Raw genomic sequence first — 17,287 nt, 5'->3', positions numbered from 1 at the left:
CAAATAAATACAACAGACTAAAAATACAACTAAAAATAGCAGCATTTGTTTTTCTGGGCAGTCTAACATCATTCAGCTACATCAAAATAGACTAATAGATAAAAAATTTAGTCGTCAACAATGGCATAGTGGTAGTGTGACGACACATGCACTCTGGTGCTCATGGCAATCTGAGTTCAATTCCCGCCTCAAGGTCCTATGCTGATCCTTCCACTCTCTCTGCTCCCCATGCTTTCCTGTCAATACTCTACTGTCCTATCCATTACAGGCGAAAACCCCAAAAAAAATTATTATAATTTTTTTATTTTTTATTTTAATAAATAAAGTTGAAGCAAACTGAATCACAGTATCATTATTCGCTGCTCATATGCAAATTGTGCAAGCTTATTTTTATAATCATTCATTTATTTTCCTTTTGCTTAGTTTCTTATTCATCAGGGTTCTCCACAGCAAAATGAACTGCTATTCTGAGATATGTTTTATGCAGCGGATGCCCTTCCAGCCACAACCCAGTACTGGGAAACACCCATACACACTCATTCACACTACGTCCAATTTGTAGTAAATCGAATTCACATATAGCGCATGTCTTTGAACTGTGCGGGAAATTGAAGCAACCAGAGGAAACAAACACCAACACTGGGAGAATATGCAAACTCCGCGCAGAAATGCCATCTGATCCAGCCGGGACTCGAACTAGTGATCTTCTTGCTGTGAGGTGACAGTGCTAACCACTGAGCCACCATGCCGCCTTCATTTTCATAATATTTGATCAAAATATCATTAAAGGCCCCAATATAGACCCACTCACAGACCCTCATAGAGAAATCACAAAATTAGACAAAAGAAATGGATCAAAACAATGAGATGTAAAGGGAATATCTCTCCCTCATCTACTTGTGATCTGACCAACCAAAACACATAAATACCAATTGTAAACAGGGCCAAAGTGCCCTCTTTGACAGGAAACAAAATCATTCTGCGTGGAAGAATCAATTTGAAAATGAGCTCAATTAATCAACAGTGCTCAGGCTTTTGATTAATAAGAGCATGCGCATCCACTTTGTAGACTAGATGGTGTCATGTGTAGCATAATAAGCTTGCTAATGACTGCCTCATATCCTTTTGCCCTTTCAGGAATAAGCATTAGTCCAAACTGACATTGATATTGTACATACACTGTAGTAGACATAGCATGCCAAGTATTGACTGAATCTGAGCCATCAGCGACTGTCCCCCAGATCAATGCACACTGCAGCTTTACACAATGTGTGTGTGTGTGTGTGTGTGTGCCTGTTTTTGTGTGCATGCATGGGAAATGACCACTTCATCTTTTAGGGTGTCCAAATGTGACTTTTCTTGCAAGAAAACCTTATGTGAATAAATACTTTGGTGTTCAAAATTCAATATTTAATGTACAAATCAGTCTTTTTTGCCCTCTTGAATATCCCTAAATCCTACCTTGGCTCGAATCTGTCCAGAGGTGGACACTTTTCGGATGAGTTTGTGTGAGGTCTCTTCAGGCTCCCCGTCACTGTCTGATGATTCGTCACCCGCCTCAACTTGAGGGTCTGGAGAGGTCAGGGACTCCTGGGGCTCCCGGACATAAAGGACGTTTGGATTGAACTTTGAGGCCATGACTGTGCAGAGGACAGGATTTTCACTGCACTCGTCTCCTCCTTTGAGCAAAATCAGCTCTGAAATGAGAAAAAAAAGAGCATTGCTCAATGGCAGCCAGCAGTATTGATTCCCAAAGTGACTTCTTCTTCTGCTTTCATTTTAAAGCCTTTCATAAAGCGTTCATTGCAAATTCACATCCTCTATTTCGATAGTTAAAGCCAAAAAAGAAGCAAGTGAATAAACCAAAGGATGGTTAAACGCAACAGGGGATTATTTAATTTATTGCACAATAACATTGTGGGTTATTGGAAAAATGGGGTTATAAAAGCTGAGAAATCTCGTGATCTTTGTGTTTATGATGGTTGTTTTGCTGTAAAGAAAATTTACAGAACCTAACCAAACTTAAATAAAGGTGCACAATAGAATTGTTAATAATTACTTATTAAATTTCTATATTACGTTGTCTCATCGAATGACAAAAAATGCTTCACGTACATTTGTTTTGTTATTTATTTGATGAAAGTTTTCAATTATGAATATGTGACTGTTTTCTGATGGAATGACATTATTAAATTCCTATAAAAATGTGTGTGTTTTATAGGAATATAAACACACACACACACACACACACACACACACACACACACACAGGGTGATTAATTTTCAGGTTTATGTCACTCGAGTCACATTGAACACCTATGAAATTGTTTTCTACTGAAAAAATCTTTGTTAAGTACTCTTCACATTGATTATTTACCCAAGGTAATGAGTATTAATTAGTAATTTTATTGTTATTTTTGAACTAGTGAAATTTCTATATAAATCTTCTCATCACATGTTAAAAAAGTGCTTTCAAGCCTACATTGGTTTTGCCATTAGTTCGGCAGGCAAAAGTTTTAAATTCTGAATATTTTATATTTTAGAAATAAGTGTGTGCGTGTGTGTGTGTATATATATATATATATATATATATATATATATATATATATATATATATATATATATATATATATATATATTCATTCATTTTGTATTCATTTTATATGACTATTTTTTCAGTTAGTTCAGTAAAGACAAATTAATAATTATAATTATTAGGTTTACTAATTAGTATTATAAATGTATTAATATATTTATGGTTATGTATTAGAACTAGCTAAATTTCTGTATTATAGATATTGTACTTTTTTCTCATCACATGTTAAAAAGTGTTTTCCAGTCTGGGTATGCCATTAATTCGGCTGGCAAAAGTTTTAAATTATTAATAACTTTAAAAACATATATATGAAGTGTTGTAATGATATGGCATTAGACTAAACGACTTGGTTTTTTTTTTAAACATTTATTTTAATGTTATTAAAAAAAATAAAGCCACTATATTAAAGCCTAAAACAACACATTCTGCTGAATTAAGTGAGTAAAAACGTGCTCATCAAACAAAATGTAGCCTATTCGGTTCATTTTATGAATTACTTTTTAAATAACAATAGGTTCAGACAAAATAATGAGCGACACGTCATTGACCCTTATGCAGACTGTGAACCCCATTAGCGGACAGAATCGATACAAACCCATCTAACATAATCCACAGACGGCCGCTGTCAGGCTTGGAGAGATACGTGAACTCGCTGACTGTTGCGCGCGTTCACAGCTGCGCATTCGTTGCGCTTACAACCATTCAATTCGGCGACACTCCGTTATCACCTTTCTCGCTGTTCATCTCAGTCAATCGCTTCTTGACCCCCAAATATCCCTTCAGTTGTCTCCATGTAACGTACAAAACACGCGTTCAGCATCGTACTTCAGTTCATGACACACACACACACACAATCTCGCGTAAACATGCAATAACTACCTGTTATGATGTCGCGCGACGGTTTGTCTGCGTGCAAAAACGAGCCCGACCCATAAAAGAGATGTTCGAGTTAATTATGACTTTACTAACATTGAAACGCAGGCGTCTTTTGGATTTGAGGAGATTACATTAACAGCGATATCTCTGACTCACCAGCATCAGATGGGATCGCATGTCTTTCCAACCCAAAACAGACGTGCTATAGGCGAAATTTACGTTATACGTGCACAATTTAGCGATATCACGTAAGCAGCGCTCACCGGCTTCGACTTTTTAATAAAATCGTTAACGGTTTGATTCATCTAATGCTCGCGGCGCTCGGCCATCACTTTCTGAATTGACAAATAGACTCAACTGTCACTCTCGCGCACGATTCCGTCTGCGGCGGCGGCTGAAGCGACTCAATGAAAAGGTAGACGTGGATATTTTACCTTAACGGTGCGTTGTCGGCTCCCGCTGACCCTGCTGTGTGTGTGTGTATGTGTGTTCTTGTTGCTGTTGGTGGGCTCTCGCGCAGCGCGGTCAGATTCTGTCAGATCTGCTCCTGTCGCGCACATACGCGCTGTACGCATAGCATCGGATAAGATTTGAATGGAAAGGGAGGGGTGGACGAGCGCGCGAGAGCCTCTGTGTGTCAGCACATCTGGAAGGCTTGACAACACAACCATATCTAAAAAATGTTTGAGAGATTAATGCATCACCTATTACCGTTTTGCTGCAGTTAGGCTACGATGCATTCACAGAGTCGCTCAAGAAACTTCACAGTGCTCAAGAGGAAGGAAATCTTCGCAGAAGAAATGTGACTTGTTGATACATGTCGAACTGTTTGAGTGTTCTGACCATTGTGGAGGTCATCATCAGCAATGAGTCATATAATTTACCACTGAAAAAAGGTCTAACGTGCTCCCGCATTTGAAAGCTGGACAAATGGACACTGGAGAGTGTTGTTGTCAGATTGATCAGTGAGAAACAACATATGATGTCATCAGTATCTCACACATTCTGAGCTCACAGGCTTTAGCAGTCAGAAACCTCTTTTAAAAAACTAGATATATGAATACCATTAAGGAGAGGACAAACAAAAAGGTGGTACACTGTATTTGTTTGAAACGTTTAAGTTATTGCGAGTTAGCAAGGCCTAATATTATTTGCTATATATATATATATATATATATATATATATATATATATATATATATATATACATATATATATATATATATATATATTTATTTATTTGTTATTTTATTTTATGTACAACAAGCAGCCATGGTACATGTGAGAATAACTATATTAAAACATGTATTTATTTTTTATTTTAAATATTTATATTATTTTATTATTGCAGTGGATAGCACAATCGCCTCACAGCAAGAAGGTTGCTGGTTCGAGCCTTGCCTGGGCCAGTTGGCATTTCTATGTAGAGTTTGCATCTTCTCCCCGTGTTTATGTGGGTTTCCTCCGGGTGCTCCGGTTTCCCCCACAGTCCCCAGACATGCGCTATAGGTGAATTGGGTAAGCTAAAATTGTCCGTAGTGTATGAGTGTGGATGTTTCCCAGTGATGGGTAGCAGCTGGAAGAGCATCCGCTGCGTAAAAAAACATAAGCTGGATAAGTTGGCAGTTCATTCCGCTGTGATTCCCTAAATTAATAAAGGGACTAAGCCGAAAAGAAAATAAACTAATAAATTAATATCAGTTAAAAATATTTATATTGAATTTATTTCTATGGGCAAAATATTGTTAAAAAACATACTTTTCTGACAATCTGGCTTAGTTTTATTTTATTTATTTTATTTTATTGTTTTACCTATTGAGTCTTTGTACTTTTATGTAAGTTTATTACGCCTTTCATATTTTTTTTCTATGTATACCTCTGACATTGTTTCGTATACATCTTTCATGCATTATTAAAAATAATCTGAACTCACAGGACAAAATGACCAAGAAGGTGAACATTATCACAAAAATAACAAAACAATAAAACTAAACAAGATTGTTAAAAAATCATGATGATATGAGTAATTTTTTATCCTAGGAATCCATTAAATATAAACATTTTTGGACCCACAGAATCTAAAGTTAATCTGAAATAATAAATTTATATATATATAAATATATATTTTAAAAGTCATTCTCACTTCAAACCTATTCTAAAAAAGTACCATGTGTCATGGCTGCAACTAACCCCCTAAAGATGATTCAGCATTTTTTGTGTGCATTTCTCTTTTATTGTAGCATGCCTAAGCAGTGAAACCGTAAGACAAACAGGGCTGTCCCTTCAGAAATGTACCAGATGTATTTGTTGTTGGTTCTGGGCCCACAAAGCCTGCATCCCAAAAGCAGCCATCGACATTTCTCAGAAACCCTCATGAGATATAAACTACGTACACCCTCACACGGACACACACAACAATTTGTTATAATGTTAAGTTAACGTTACAAGTGAATTGAACCACACACAGCAAATTGTTCTATGAAAGCTTAGGCAGCTGACTTGTTGCCTCCTATTAAGCAGGGACCATGGATAAAGCATTTGTGCATGAAGCCACCTTGCAAGGATGATTTCAGACAGACTTCGGAGATAGCATGATGAATTTATTGTGTACAACAAAATAGAGCTTTTTGATTAGGGACATTTGTCAAAAATTTACATTTGCACACAAGCGGCACTTCAAATTTCAATAGGTGCCCTATTTTATGCCATTTTGTAGTATAAATAATGTAAGTAGTGCATTCACAATGAAAATTAAAAACGGTATTAAAAGAAAAAGTGCACTTTAATGGCCTGGATGATGCACTTATTCAGCCGATAAAAAGAAGTGTGTAGGTTGAATTACTTTATTTATTGGAATGTGCAAGTACAATTCTCCTACATAAGTGATTATGCCACCTCTTAATGGTTAATATAGCTGTACTCATGAAAGTTGCAATTTAATCATTTGGATATATAAATATTTGACAAATTTGGCAACCTTTAAATGTTGTCTGGTAAATGGTTTGAATTTCTGGTAAAAAAAAAAATCCATTTGGAATGACACTAAACACATGCACTACACAGTTGAGTGTTTAAGTGCATAGTTTATAGTCTGTCAATTGGGACGAAACTAATGTTTGTCTTTTACAGTAGCTCAACTGTCAGAAGGGCACAGGATTATGGGATATCAAAAACAGCAATGGACAAATCAATAGTGCCTTCAAAGTTAGATCAGAAGTACCTGCCGCAGAGACAGGTAGTAAAGTAGAATCATACCTGGGCCCTCCTACCTTTTTATATACAGTATAGCCTAATAGGAGTGCATAAGTCCTTAATCAACAGTTAATAATACAATAGCTGATAACAGTTCCTTTATTAAATACTATTTTATGCAATAGAGAAAAAACTTACTTTGTCTTTTTTTAACAGAGATATAGACCAGTCTTACTATTTAATACTATTAAATCAAACAGTTTCGCACATTTACTCCAGAATATTACTCCTGAACAATTCTTTTTTATATATCTTTTAACACATTGTGGGAACAAGAAATCTCCTGTCTGTTTTTAGCCAATACCACGAAAAAGATAACAGTTTCAACATGAATGGATGGAAAACTTCCATTTTTCACATAAATGGGCTGCACACAATTGAATTATGAAGCACACTTTTTTTTATTTTTTATTTTTACCAACTTCTAATATTGTTTAACACCCCGCAAACACCCTGCATACAAAAATTTACTGTCATTAGAATAACATTAAAATGGCAACAAACTGAAGTGCACTTGTTAAGTAAATACCTGAGTGTTTGCATTCACCGACTGCTGCAGCCACTATATCCAAACCAGACTCATTCAAATTCATGCATGCCATGCCACATGTACATTTCTTATGCTTTAATTGGTCTGAAAGAGAGAGAAACAATTGATGAATTGTTATGTAGTAGCCTAAAGTATCCCAATTAAACTGTTGATTATGTCCCAATATCCAGCAACATTTCACTCATTATTTGTATAGATGAAGTCACGTCTTATATTTCTAATTTCCAATTAAAGGAAGCTTACTATAAAATTGCTCAAGTGTGAGGGACACCCCATCCCACAAACTGACGACTGGCTCATTATTTTGGATGCAGCTTTCTGCTGCCACCCAGCGGTTTACATTAAAACACACTTTTCTGCCTGATTGCAGGGGATCCCAATTAAATAATCATCAAGGTCACGTTATAATTATGTTCAGCTGCGAATAATTAAAACGCCGCATCTAACTCAGTTCGTTTTAGATGCAGAGCAAACGGTTTGAAACAGGATTTTACCCGACCGTCCAGTCAACACCTGCTACAAGATCAAAGAGACGATGTTAAAGAAAGACACAGACCCCGGAGCTCTTGGAGAAAGAGTTTAATGGTCCCCAGTGAGCTGCCGTGACCCTCGGGCTTCGACATCCTCCGCGCACTGCAGAGGAGCAGCCAATCTGCCGCGAGCAAGAGGAGGCGCGCACGGCCATCAGTCAGTCAGATGCACATGGATTACACACATGCAAGTCATACTGTAAGATTTATTTTGCTAGCATTTAAAATAACGAAAAAATTAACGCAATTAAATTGAAATATTCAGTAGCGTTGTTTTGTTGCTTATGCAGAATGGACAAGCAGCAGATGGTCTAAGATTCAAAAGAATTGGTTGATGGTTTATCGGTTGCTATGAGAACGCCTTATTGGGTTGAGGAATGGATTTACGAATGTACGGGTAGGTAGGTAGGTAGGTAGGTAGGTAGATAGATAGATAGATAGATAGATAGACAGACAGGTACATTTATTTAATCAATTCCTTTTCACTGCTGTTTGTCATACTCATTTGGAGCAAACCATGAAACACTGGCAGCCTCTCTTTGATCTTCAGTGAAAGCAGCAGGTTTGTTTGTGCTTATCCCACTATTAGGTTATCCTTGATACAAATGTGATTACACATGCAGCCCACAATTACTGACGCACCACATTTACCATCTGAATTCCCAGAAAAATATCCACCTGAACTGTTCTTTGTGCGAAGTGGGAGTATATAAATATTTAAAAGTGTGTGTGGATTTCGGTCTCAAAGGAACTGAATACTAATCGTGCAAAAGAGCACAACTGGAACAGGATTATAATTTTAACAACAGTGCACTGGGGAAGCGCGCTAGCAGAAACCGCTAATTGGTTCAACAGTTGAGGAATATTATCTAAAGATCAGTGAATCATTTAGAGCGATCCCAATGGACTCCTCGACAGCGAACAACAGCCATTGCCCTTTTGTACTGACTAGAGAACAGCTTTGCGTTTTCTTAAATAAATGTAGGATAAAGATGAGGCCAAGGGTGCTGATTCCAGAGCATCAATACAATTGTAGCTTAAACTGGTTTAGGGAATTATATTGTTAGACATTGTTGTGAAAACTAATGCAATAAAGAACTTCCAAATGGTACAATGACAAAATGCACAGAAATGTTCCTGAATATACTCAAAGCAAACCAAATGATGGTTCAATAGAATTTGCCATGATTGTAATCTCAATGAGCAGGCAGCCTGGTCAATGGATAATGTAACTTTTTTTTTTCTGGTATTAAACCAAGCAATGAAAACTCTGTTTATGGAACTAAAGATTTTGCAACCCAGGCTCATTATTGATACCCCTATATCAAGGGCGTAAAATTGGCATGGACAGAGGGACATGTCCGCACCAATATCTACCAATTACTGAAATGTCCCTACTAATTATTTTTTCGACATCAAAATAAGTCTGAAAAAGCTCTGTCAACTCTTCTTAACCTACTTGTGCACAGAGAGTTAAAGTTAAGTTTGTTGTGAGATCACCATAATACTTTTATCCAAGGCTGTGCAATTAATCTAAATGAAGTTTGTATTTTTGGGCTCTATGATGATAAAAAACAATAATCGGAAGAAAACAGCTAAATTGCATCACACCCCTCTCTAAACTTCTCCACTTTCATACCTCCTCAAGGCCATATTGCAGTAAAATTGATTAAATAGATTTTTGCAGCATGTGGCATGATTTATTAATTGTTATTTCTATTAGTAAGTGTTTATTTTATATTATTAAGTATTCATGTTTTTAAAAGCGCAATATATACGCTCTATAGGAATGCATGTCCTCACCAATGTCGAGCAAATTTACATCTTTGCTCTAAATAAACTTCTGGAGAGCGCGAAATACATCCCAGGAGGATAGTTTTTTTCCACAAATCCACTAGAGGCCGCTGTACACTTTTTCAGATCTCAAATTTCTCTCACGAATGCCATTCTCTCCTGCTGTTCTCACCTAAATCCACCAGAGGATGTTGTCAACTGACTGACTGACCGACCACCCAACCAAGGTTATTAAGGTTATTAATTTTGAAATGGCTAAGTTTTAGTTTAGTTTTTATTAGTTTCAGTATTAGTTTTAGTTTTTTTTTTTTTTTTTTTTGTAAATTAGAATATTTGTTAGGTGCAAGATTCAAAATCCTTAGAAAAAATATTATATAATAAAAACTCCAACAACTCTAAGGTGCCATATGGGTCAAACACTTGGCAGCCTGAAGCAAATAGATTTACTTCTAAAAGACTTACAGTTATTAAATACATTTACAAAGATGAAAGTGATGGACGTTTTTGCTATAATATTAGTTATTTCAGTTAGTTTTGTACGTACACAATACAGTTTCAGGGTTTTTTTTAAATATTTTTTTTTATTTCAGTAAACGAAAATTATTTTTTATTTCTAGTTTTCCTTTGTTTTCATTAACTATTATAACCTTGTACCTAACCCACTCCTAAACCCAACAGAGTGTTTTCAATTGCAGATTGACACACAATTCAAAAGGAAATCCAGAAAAGAAAAGCACTCAAGCCCACCTGACTTTTACTACATTTTCAGATCTTACCATGTTCTCATCCTGTTATTTACTGGTTTATTTTATTTTTTTGCCTTTTGCTTTTGGAACCGTTCTTTACCTGACTCAAACCTCGTTGACGCGGTCAACTCCTCTCTGTTTCTCAAGTCTGCTGACTTATGCAACGAGCCATTGGGCAAACTCTTAACGTCGGAAAAGCTCTCCACACGGAGGTAAGCAGTCAGCTGGTAGCGCAAAAAGAAACAAGCTGTTGCAGGTGTCATACCTCCTCGTAGTGTTCATTTTAAAGACGAAATGCAGCCATACATAGTTTCATAATTCGCACTCTCCAGAAATGTATGCACGGGTATGTTTTTTTTTTTTTTTTTACAATAAATCTGTGTAGCTTTTTTTTTTTTAAAATACTGCTTTGTAAAATTTCTACATATCTAAAAATCACCCTTTTAGCCCTACTATCAGTTCTTTCTGGATAGCCTTTGCCTCATATGGCCTGCCATGTTCACACATTTGCTTTCCTCTCCCATCATCACACTTTCCATAAATACACAAATGCCTGAACCCCTGCTGTCTTCCTCTTAGGGCTAATACGAATTGACACGCTCTCCTCATCAGTCAGAGAGGCTGTGGGTGAGAGCTAAGGAAACGTCTATCCTGAGTTGATGCCAACACTTGTCTTTGACCCCCTTTGGGATTACACTTCACACATGGGCACCCGCTGCTCACGCAACCCTTTATGATCCCCACCGGGCAACGGTTAACCACTGCTGACTAAATCCCCTAGTAAGGAAAGAAGAGATCTTGGGAAAAATGTGAGAGAGAGGTTGGACACAAACAGTAAGAGGAACGTGATAAAAGGTGATCTGTGCCAATAAATATGGTACTGTTATTATTAGATGAAATATTGACCTAGGTAGACCCTGACAACAGCAGCTCCTGCTCACACCATTTAAACTTCTACATTAAATGCAGCTTTATTTTATTTTCTAAACCCACTAATGACAGAAAGCCAATGAATTTGCCTGATGGATATGTCTGACATTGAAACATTGGAGGAACTAGTTGAGCAACCTCAACCTCCATCACCCCTGATAGTAATGTCTTTACTTTGTTTGAGACATAATGAGTATTTTGCAGCTTTAAGCACCAGCTGGCTATGGAACAACAGCAACAAAAAGTCTACAGTGCATGCGGGTCTTTAACCCTTCGAAATCGTAAGCTCACACTGGTGTGATCAGTTTTTACTGGTCCCTGGAGAATACAATCACACTGGTGTGATGGGAATGTTCAGTGTCACATCTTTAACTTCTAAACTCAAATCTACTTCCTGCCCCTCCACACTGAGCCAGTAAAAGAGGCACGCAGCACTTGTCATATGACAAAATACTGTTTTCAAACAAATACCATTTATTTTAGGCTTCAGACATTTACTAACACATTAGTTCTAGCAAAACATAACATTAATGATTTGTAAAAATGCATGTTAATGTGTATGAAAATGGCTGTAATATTAGTTTTACACATAATCACACAAACATTTTTAGAATGTTTACTGTTTTTTTCTCAGTTAAACTGCAACTTATTTTTATGATGTTTAGGAGAAGTTGATGAACTAACTGCTCTGATCCCTCCACTAACATGGCGGCATCAATTACCCAACATAAACCATACAGTGTGATCATTAATATGTTGTTTAAACAACAAAGTGCATGTGCTTGTATATATCTGAGAATCAAAGTATCAGATATTTCAAAATGTACACAAAATTATTGCTGCTTCAAGTTACTTATTTAAAATGAGCTGAATCAACATTACTTAATTTTTTACACAATAACAGTACTTTAGACAATACTTTCAAAGAAGGGAAACAAGAAACAAAAAACGATATATACATAAATCAGCTGGGAAGTGGGGTCGCAGGATAAACTTGACATGCCATGGAAACTTTAAAGTGATGCTTTCTAAATGCATACCTAACAACATTAAGATGTTGACAAGTATGTACGGCGAGCATCCATCAGCCAGAAATTAAGAGGCTGCATAGGAAGAGTGATGACGTATTACTTTATTGGAAAGAAAGGGAATGCGACCATTTTTATATTAATTTTAAAAAGCTTTCAAGCCAAAATCAAGTGAAAGCATTGTTCTCTTTTATATAAAATAATTTCTACATTTCATAATGGTGACATAAAAAAAAAAAACTCGCGCAGGTTCAGTTGGAGTATTTAGAACCAAGGTTAGAACCAAAGTTGGCCCATGGTAACCTTTTATTTGGCCCACTATTCCATCTGAGAAGAGAATGAAAATGATGGGGAGGGTTGGGGCGAATGCCTTTAGATCATCATTCCTAATTTAATGCAACTATTTTTGTTTGTTTGTTTTATTGGTGAGCTTCAAAAAAGCAAACTGAAATAAAATGTTTTATTTAAATGTTGTAAATCTATTAGATTTTTTAAAAAGTAAATACTGTCACTTGACAATGTATAAGACATCGGCAAGCAAATCAGGTGTAGCTGGACTGTATTCAGCACTAAACTACTGTGACAAATTAAGGGATTATATAAATTTTAAATTTTTAAGGGATTATAAATAGTTTTAAATGATACTACATTAGATAATATAAAGCTATGTTTTCTATTCATTTTTACATTTTATTTAGTATATTAGGAAATGACTCATGGCAACTTTATGGTAATAAAATTTGGTGAATTTACCTTTGGCCCACCACCCTCAGTCAAGTTTTGAAAGGTTGGGCAGCCCTGAATTAGAACATAGTCCTAAAAAGGTTAACTTTTGCTTTGTGATGAAGTTTAAAACTTTTTTTAATTCCCTTGAAACCATTAATTCTGACTTGCATGAGGTTTCAAAATTATTTAACCAACATTTACCACAATGATACCAACACTCAAATACATACAATAATAAAATAAACTACATTTATTACATAACCATGTTGCTTCTGGCAAAAAAAATAAATTTGTAATGATTCGTGGAACATCCACCACATGACCTTAAATATTGCCCGTAGGCCTTCCATTTCATTTTAATAATTTAAGGGGTGTGTACTGTGTGTATTATTTTATGTGCCATCCTCAACATCTGCTGTTCATAATAAGATGCAATACTTGACAGGTAACCATTCAGTATTGTTGAGCGCATATTAACAATACCTTGCAGATCTTTTTTTTTTTTTTTTTCTTTGAGTAAAAGAAAAATCAACGAATGGGTTTCCACAACCAAAACATTTGATGTGCATTATTGATTACTGCATTTGTATTTTTGGTCAGCCTTTTATCAATAATGTTTCCTGCATATTAATATTGCTACATATTAATATTCATAAACGATGGTCATATCTTTAGTTTTTGACTCATTCAGATCTAATTTAATCCTGAAATGAAATCATAAAAAAATGAAATATGTTTCCAGATCTGATCGTGCAAGCAAGAACAAAAGCACAGTTTCATCTGCATATTTTACCTTTCAGATACCTATTGTGTAAGTCCTGGCCTACTTTTCTCTTTACCCATTCAAACGGCTATTTAAGTCAGAAATAAGTTAAAGTAGGAAACCCTGTCACAACATTTCACATTATCATCGATTTAAAAACTGCCCTTACGAGCTTGCAATTATCTCAAAATACACTGTTAACAATTTTTGTAAATTACACAATATTTAAAAGTAACATGAGCTTCATTATGCTATAGGAGAGCTATTGCATTGTTACTGTATTTTAAAGTTGCATAGTGAAAATTCCTGTATATTTTACAGTAAATATAAACAATAATGTGAATATATATACAGCAAGATAAATGGTGCTGTAAATGTAAATACATTATTTTTGCTGTAATTGATTTACAGTAAGTTACTGGCAGACTGCTGCACTACAACTACACTGTTAACCATTTTTTGTAAATTACACAGTATTTAACTGTAATATGAACTGAGTTTTACTTTAGGACAGTTCTGCAGTCTGTTACTGTATTTTAAATTTGCCTTGTAAAAATTACTGTATAATCTACAGTAAATATAGACAATATTGTAAATACATATATCGCAAGATAAATGGTGCTGTAAATGTAAACGGTACAGTATATACAGTATTTTTGCTGTAATTGATCTACAATAAGTTTCTGTAGATTCTACAGAAAATTGTCAACAGCGTATAATTAAAACCAAAGCAGAAACAAGTGCCTGTTTTATAATTTTCATTGATTCGACATATGTTAAAATCTTATTTGTACAGTATCTTTCAACAATCTGTGATGGTCATGTTTAAGAGTGCACATTTTCTTACAAGTAATATTGCATGATTTCAAAATGAGCACTAATTTCTTCACTACTCACAACTTAAAAAAATAGTATTTTACTAGCATTTATTCCTTGAAACTTACATGAAATGAAATTAAATTCACATCCTTGTTCTCTCCGTACACCTGCCACACACTCTATTCTTTGACACAGGAAATGATTACAGTTTAACACTGTAGATATGGAGGGAAAGTGAAGTTAAAGGCATAGAAAATTGAGAAATTTGGAGGAAAAGGAAAGGTCGAGCTTCTGTCTGACAGACTGTCACCTGAAGATGGCTGCTGAAAAGCTTGACCGCATTAGAAACAGCTGCTATCATACTTTCTACTGATTTCTTTCCACCTTTCATGAATGTGCCATTTCAGATACATTTCCCCATTCTTACTCCATAACTCACCCATAAATCAATATGTAATAAAATTAACTGCTGTCATTCAATCAATAGATCATTACAAATCTATAAACTGTAGAATTTTGCTGTAACTAAGCTAAATTACTGTAGGACACTATCCCCTAAATCACAGGTGTGAAACTCAGTTCCAAAAGGGCCGCAGCTCTGCACAGTTTAGTTCCAACCCTAATTAAACACACCTGATCAAACTAATTGAGTCCTTCAGGCTTGTTTGAAACCTACAGGTACGCGTGTTGGAGCAGGGTTGGAACTAAACTGTGCAGGGCTTCGGCCCTCCAGGAATTGAGTTTGACACCCCTGCCCTAAATTCTTATATTCTATATTCTGCCATCAAAATCTGTCACAGGCTCAAATTAACAATAATGCTGTTAATTAATCTGATAAAAATAACAGCACCTTGTGGAGCCCCAAATATAACAGTGATCGAGTTTAGAATGACTATATAGTTACTAGTATGAAAAAGCCATTTTTGCATTGGACATTGGATATATAACATTGGAAATACAAAATGTTTTTAAAAAAAATTCTAGTTGTCTTAAATTTAAGATGAATCAAATTAACCTTATGAGTCTATTGAACTTTTATTTTTAAACTGACTTAAAACAGATTGCGCAACTTATGAAATTAAGTAAGAACATGATTAACTTAGTTTAATAAGTTACAATGAACAAAGTTTATGCTGTCATGACTAATTGATCATATATTTGTTTACAATGTACTATTATTCTCATTAGAGTTATTTTATTTCTGTAAATATTTAGTTTTTTATTTTAATCAAATGTATTTAATGCAATATTTGCTCATTAAAATCTTAATTTTTTATCATATTTTATATTATATCATATATGTTATAATTAATAAATGTTTTTATAATTTTTTAGATAATTCTATTTTACATAATAGTTTGTAAATTAGATTTAATGTTAAATATGATCCCAATTTGATCAGGAAAAATAACACAAAAGTGAAGATAACCTTACAGACTAAATCTTGGAACAATTAACTACCACAAACAATTACTTTAGCTTACTTTTGTACATGATAAAATGTATTTTAACTGATACGTCTTTATTTTACTTAGCTGTTGTATTAATATTTTGTATTCATTCATTCTTTTTCTTTTTGGCTTAGTCCTTTTATTAATCTGGGGTCGCCACGGCAGAATGAACCACCAACTTATCCAGCATATGTTTTAAGCAGCAGATGCCCTTCCAGCTGCAACCCATCACTGGAAAAACACAGATACACACTCATTCACACACATACACTACGGACAATTTCAGCTTTGCCAATTCATCTGTAGCACACGTCTGTGGATTGTGGGGGAAACCGAAGCACCTGGAGGATACCCATGCGAACATGAAGAGAACATGCAAACTCAACATAGAAATGCCTACTTACCCAGCCGATGCTCAAACCAGCGACCTTATTACTGAGAGGCGATTGTGCTACTCACTGCGCCACCATGACGCCCTCCATCTATGTTGTTTACATTCATTTATAAAAGTACTTTATTTATTATTCTTCAGTCAACTTGCGTAACACTTGGAATTCTTTTCCAATCACAGTTTGAAAGCCACTAGTTCAGAGTACAACCTATACTTCCTCCAAGGGTGATAATAACAGGCTACAATTATTATAGCACTTCAAATAAATCCAGCTGGCAGAGAAACCTTCAACTACTGTATCCTCAAACGATTCTCTTTTTCATTCATAGCCTATGAGTACTGCATACTTTTCTACGTGAACCACAACAAGAACATGTCCATATACTGCTTCTCATGGCTATTTCTTTGCCTATTTTAACTTCAAGCTCGTGTAGCCCGCTCCACCCACTCAAGAGATACACAGCAGTGTCATTAAGACAGGAAGCAGAAAGAAGCCTGAAAGAAGCAGAGTGCTGCATTAAAGAGCCCTCTCTGAAAACAGACTGAAAACAGCTTGAAATTGGAGAGGGCTGCGACTGGGGAAAATCACAGTAAATAAAAAACTTCACACTGAGAATGTTTAAGCTGCTGCTGTCAAACAGACAGTGAATAGAGGCACACTGGCTTGCTCACAGCAGATAAATACATTTGATGAGGCAGTCACATGCGCACACATACTCACGCGCACAATGCTCCAGCATCTGCTGACGAGCGAGTTCCAGCGTTTGGGAAGCGTCAGCAGCTTTCTGCGCGGTCGACGTGAGTTCAGTAATAGTCTTCTCAGCTGAATGGAGGG

At 35.6% G+C, this 17,287-nt stretch overlaps 1 protein-coding gene and 1 long non-coding RNA gene across 7 annotated transcripts in view; one reads left to right on the top strand and one right to left on the bottom strand.

The window, feature by feature from the left end:
- Positions 1-17,287, bottom strand: part of si:dkey-172j4.3 — a 163,097-nt gene that overhangs the window by 144,018 nt on the left and 1,792 nt on the right. Inside the window, exons 3-4 of one of the 6 annotated variants that reach the window (XM_009303126.5) lie at positions 17,174-17,275; positions 1,462-1,697 (exon numbers count right to left, since the gene is read on the bottom strand). In XM_009303126.5, the coding sequence (XP_009301401.1) occupies positions 1,462-1,697; positions 17,174-17,192 (255 nt within the window). In that variant the 5' untranslated portion in view covers positions 17,193-17,275. Of the gene's footprint in view, positions 1-1,461; positions 1,698-3,191; positions 4,069-4,183; positions 4,412-17,173; positions 17,276-17,287 lie in introns of those variants that run through there. The other 5 variants (XM_073908370.1, XM_073908369.1, XM_005172316.6 and 2 more) reach the window with 5 other exon arrangements.
- On the top strand, positions 7,729-12,046 carry LOC141375357 (uncharacterized). Its single transcript, XR_012383270.1, has 3 exons — positions 7,729-8,003; positions 10,492-10,556; positions 10,924-12,046. It is a non-coding gene; the product is annotated as an uncharacterized lncRNA (long non-coding RNA).

Source organism: Danio rerio, chromosome 7 (assembly GCF_049306965.1).
Source record: "Danio rerio strain Tuebingen ecotype United States chromosome 7, GRCz12tu, whole genome shotgun sequence".
Lineage (NCBI taxonomy): Eukaryota > Metazoa > Chordata > Actinopteri > Cypriniformes > Danionidae > Danio > Danio rerio.
The sequence above is the reverse complement of the archived record's forward strand: the minus strand, read 5'-3'. Positions and strand labels throughout refer to the sequence as shown.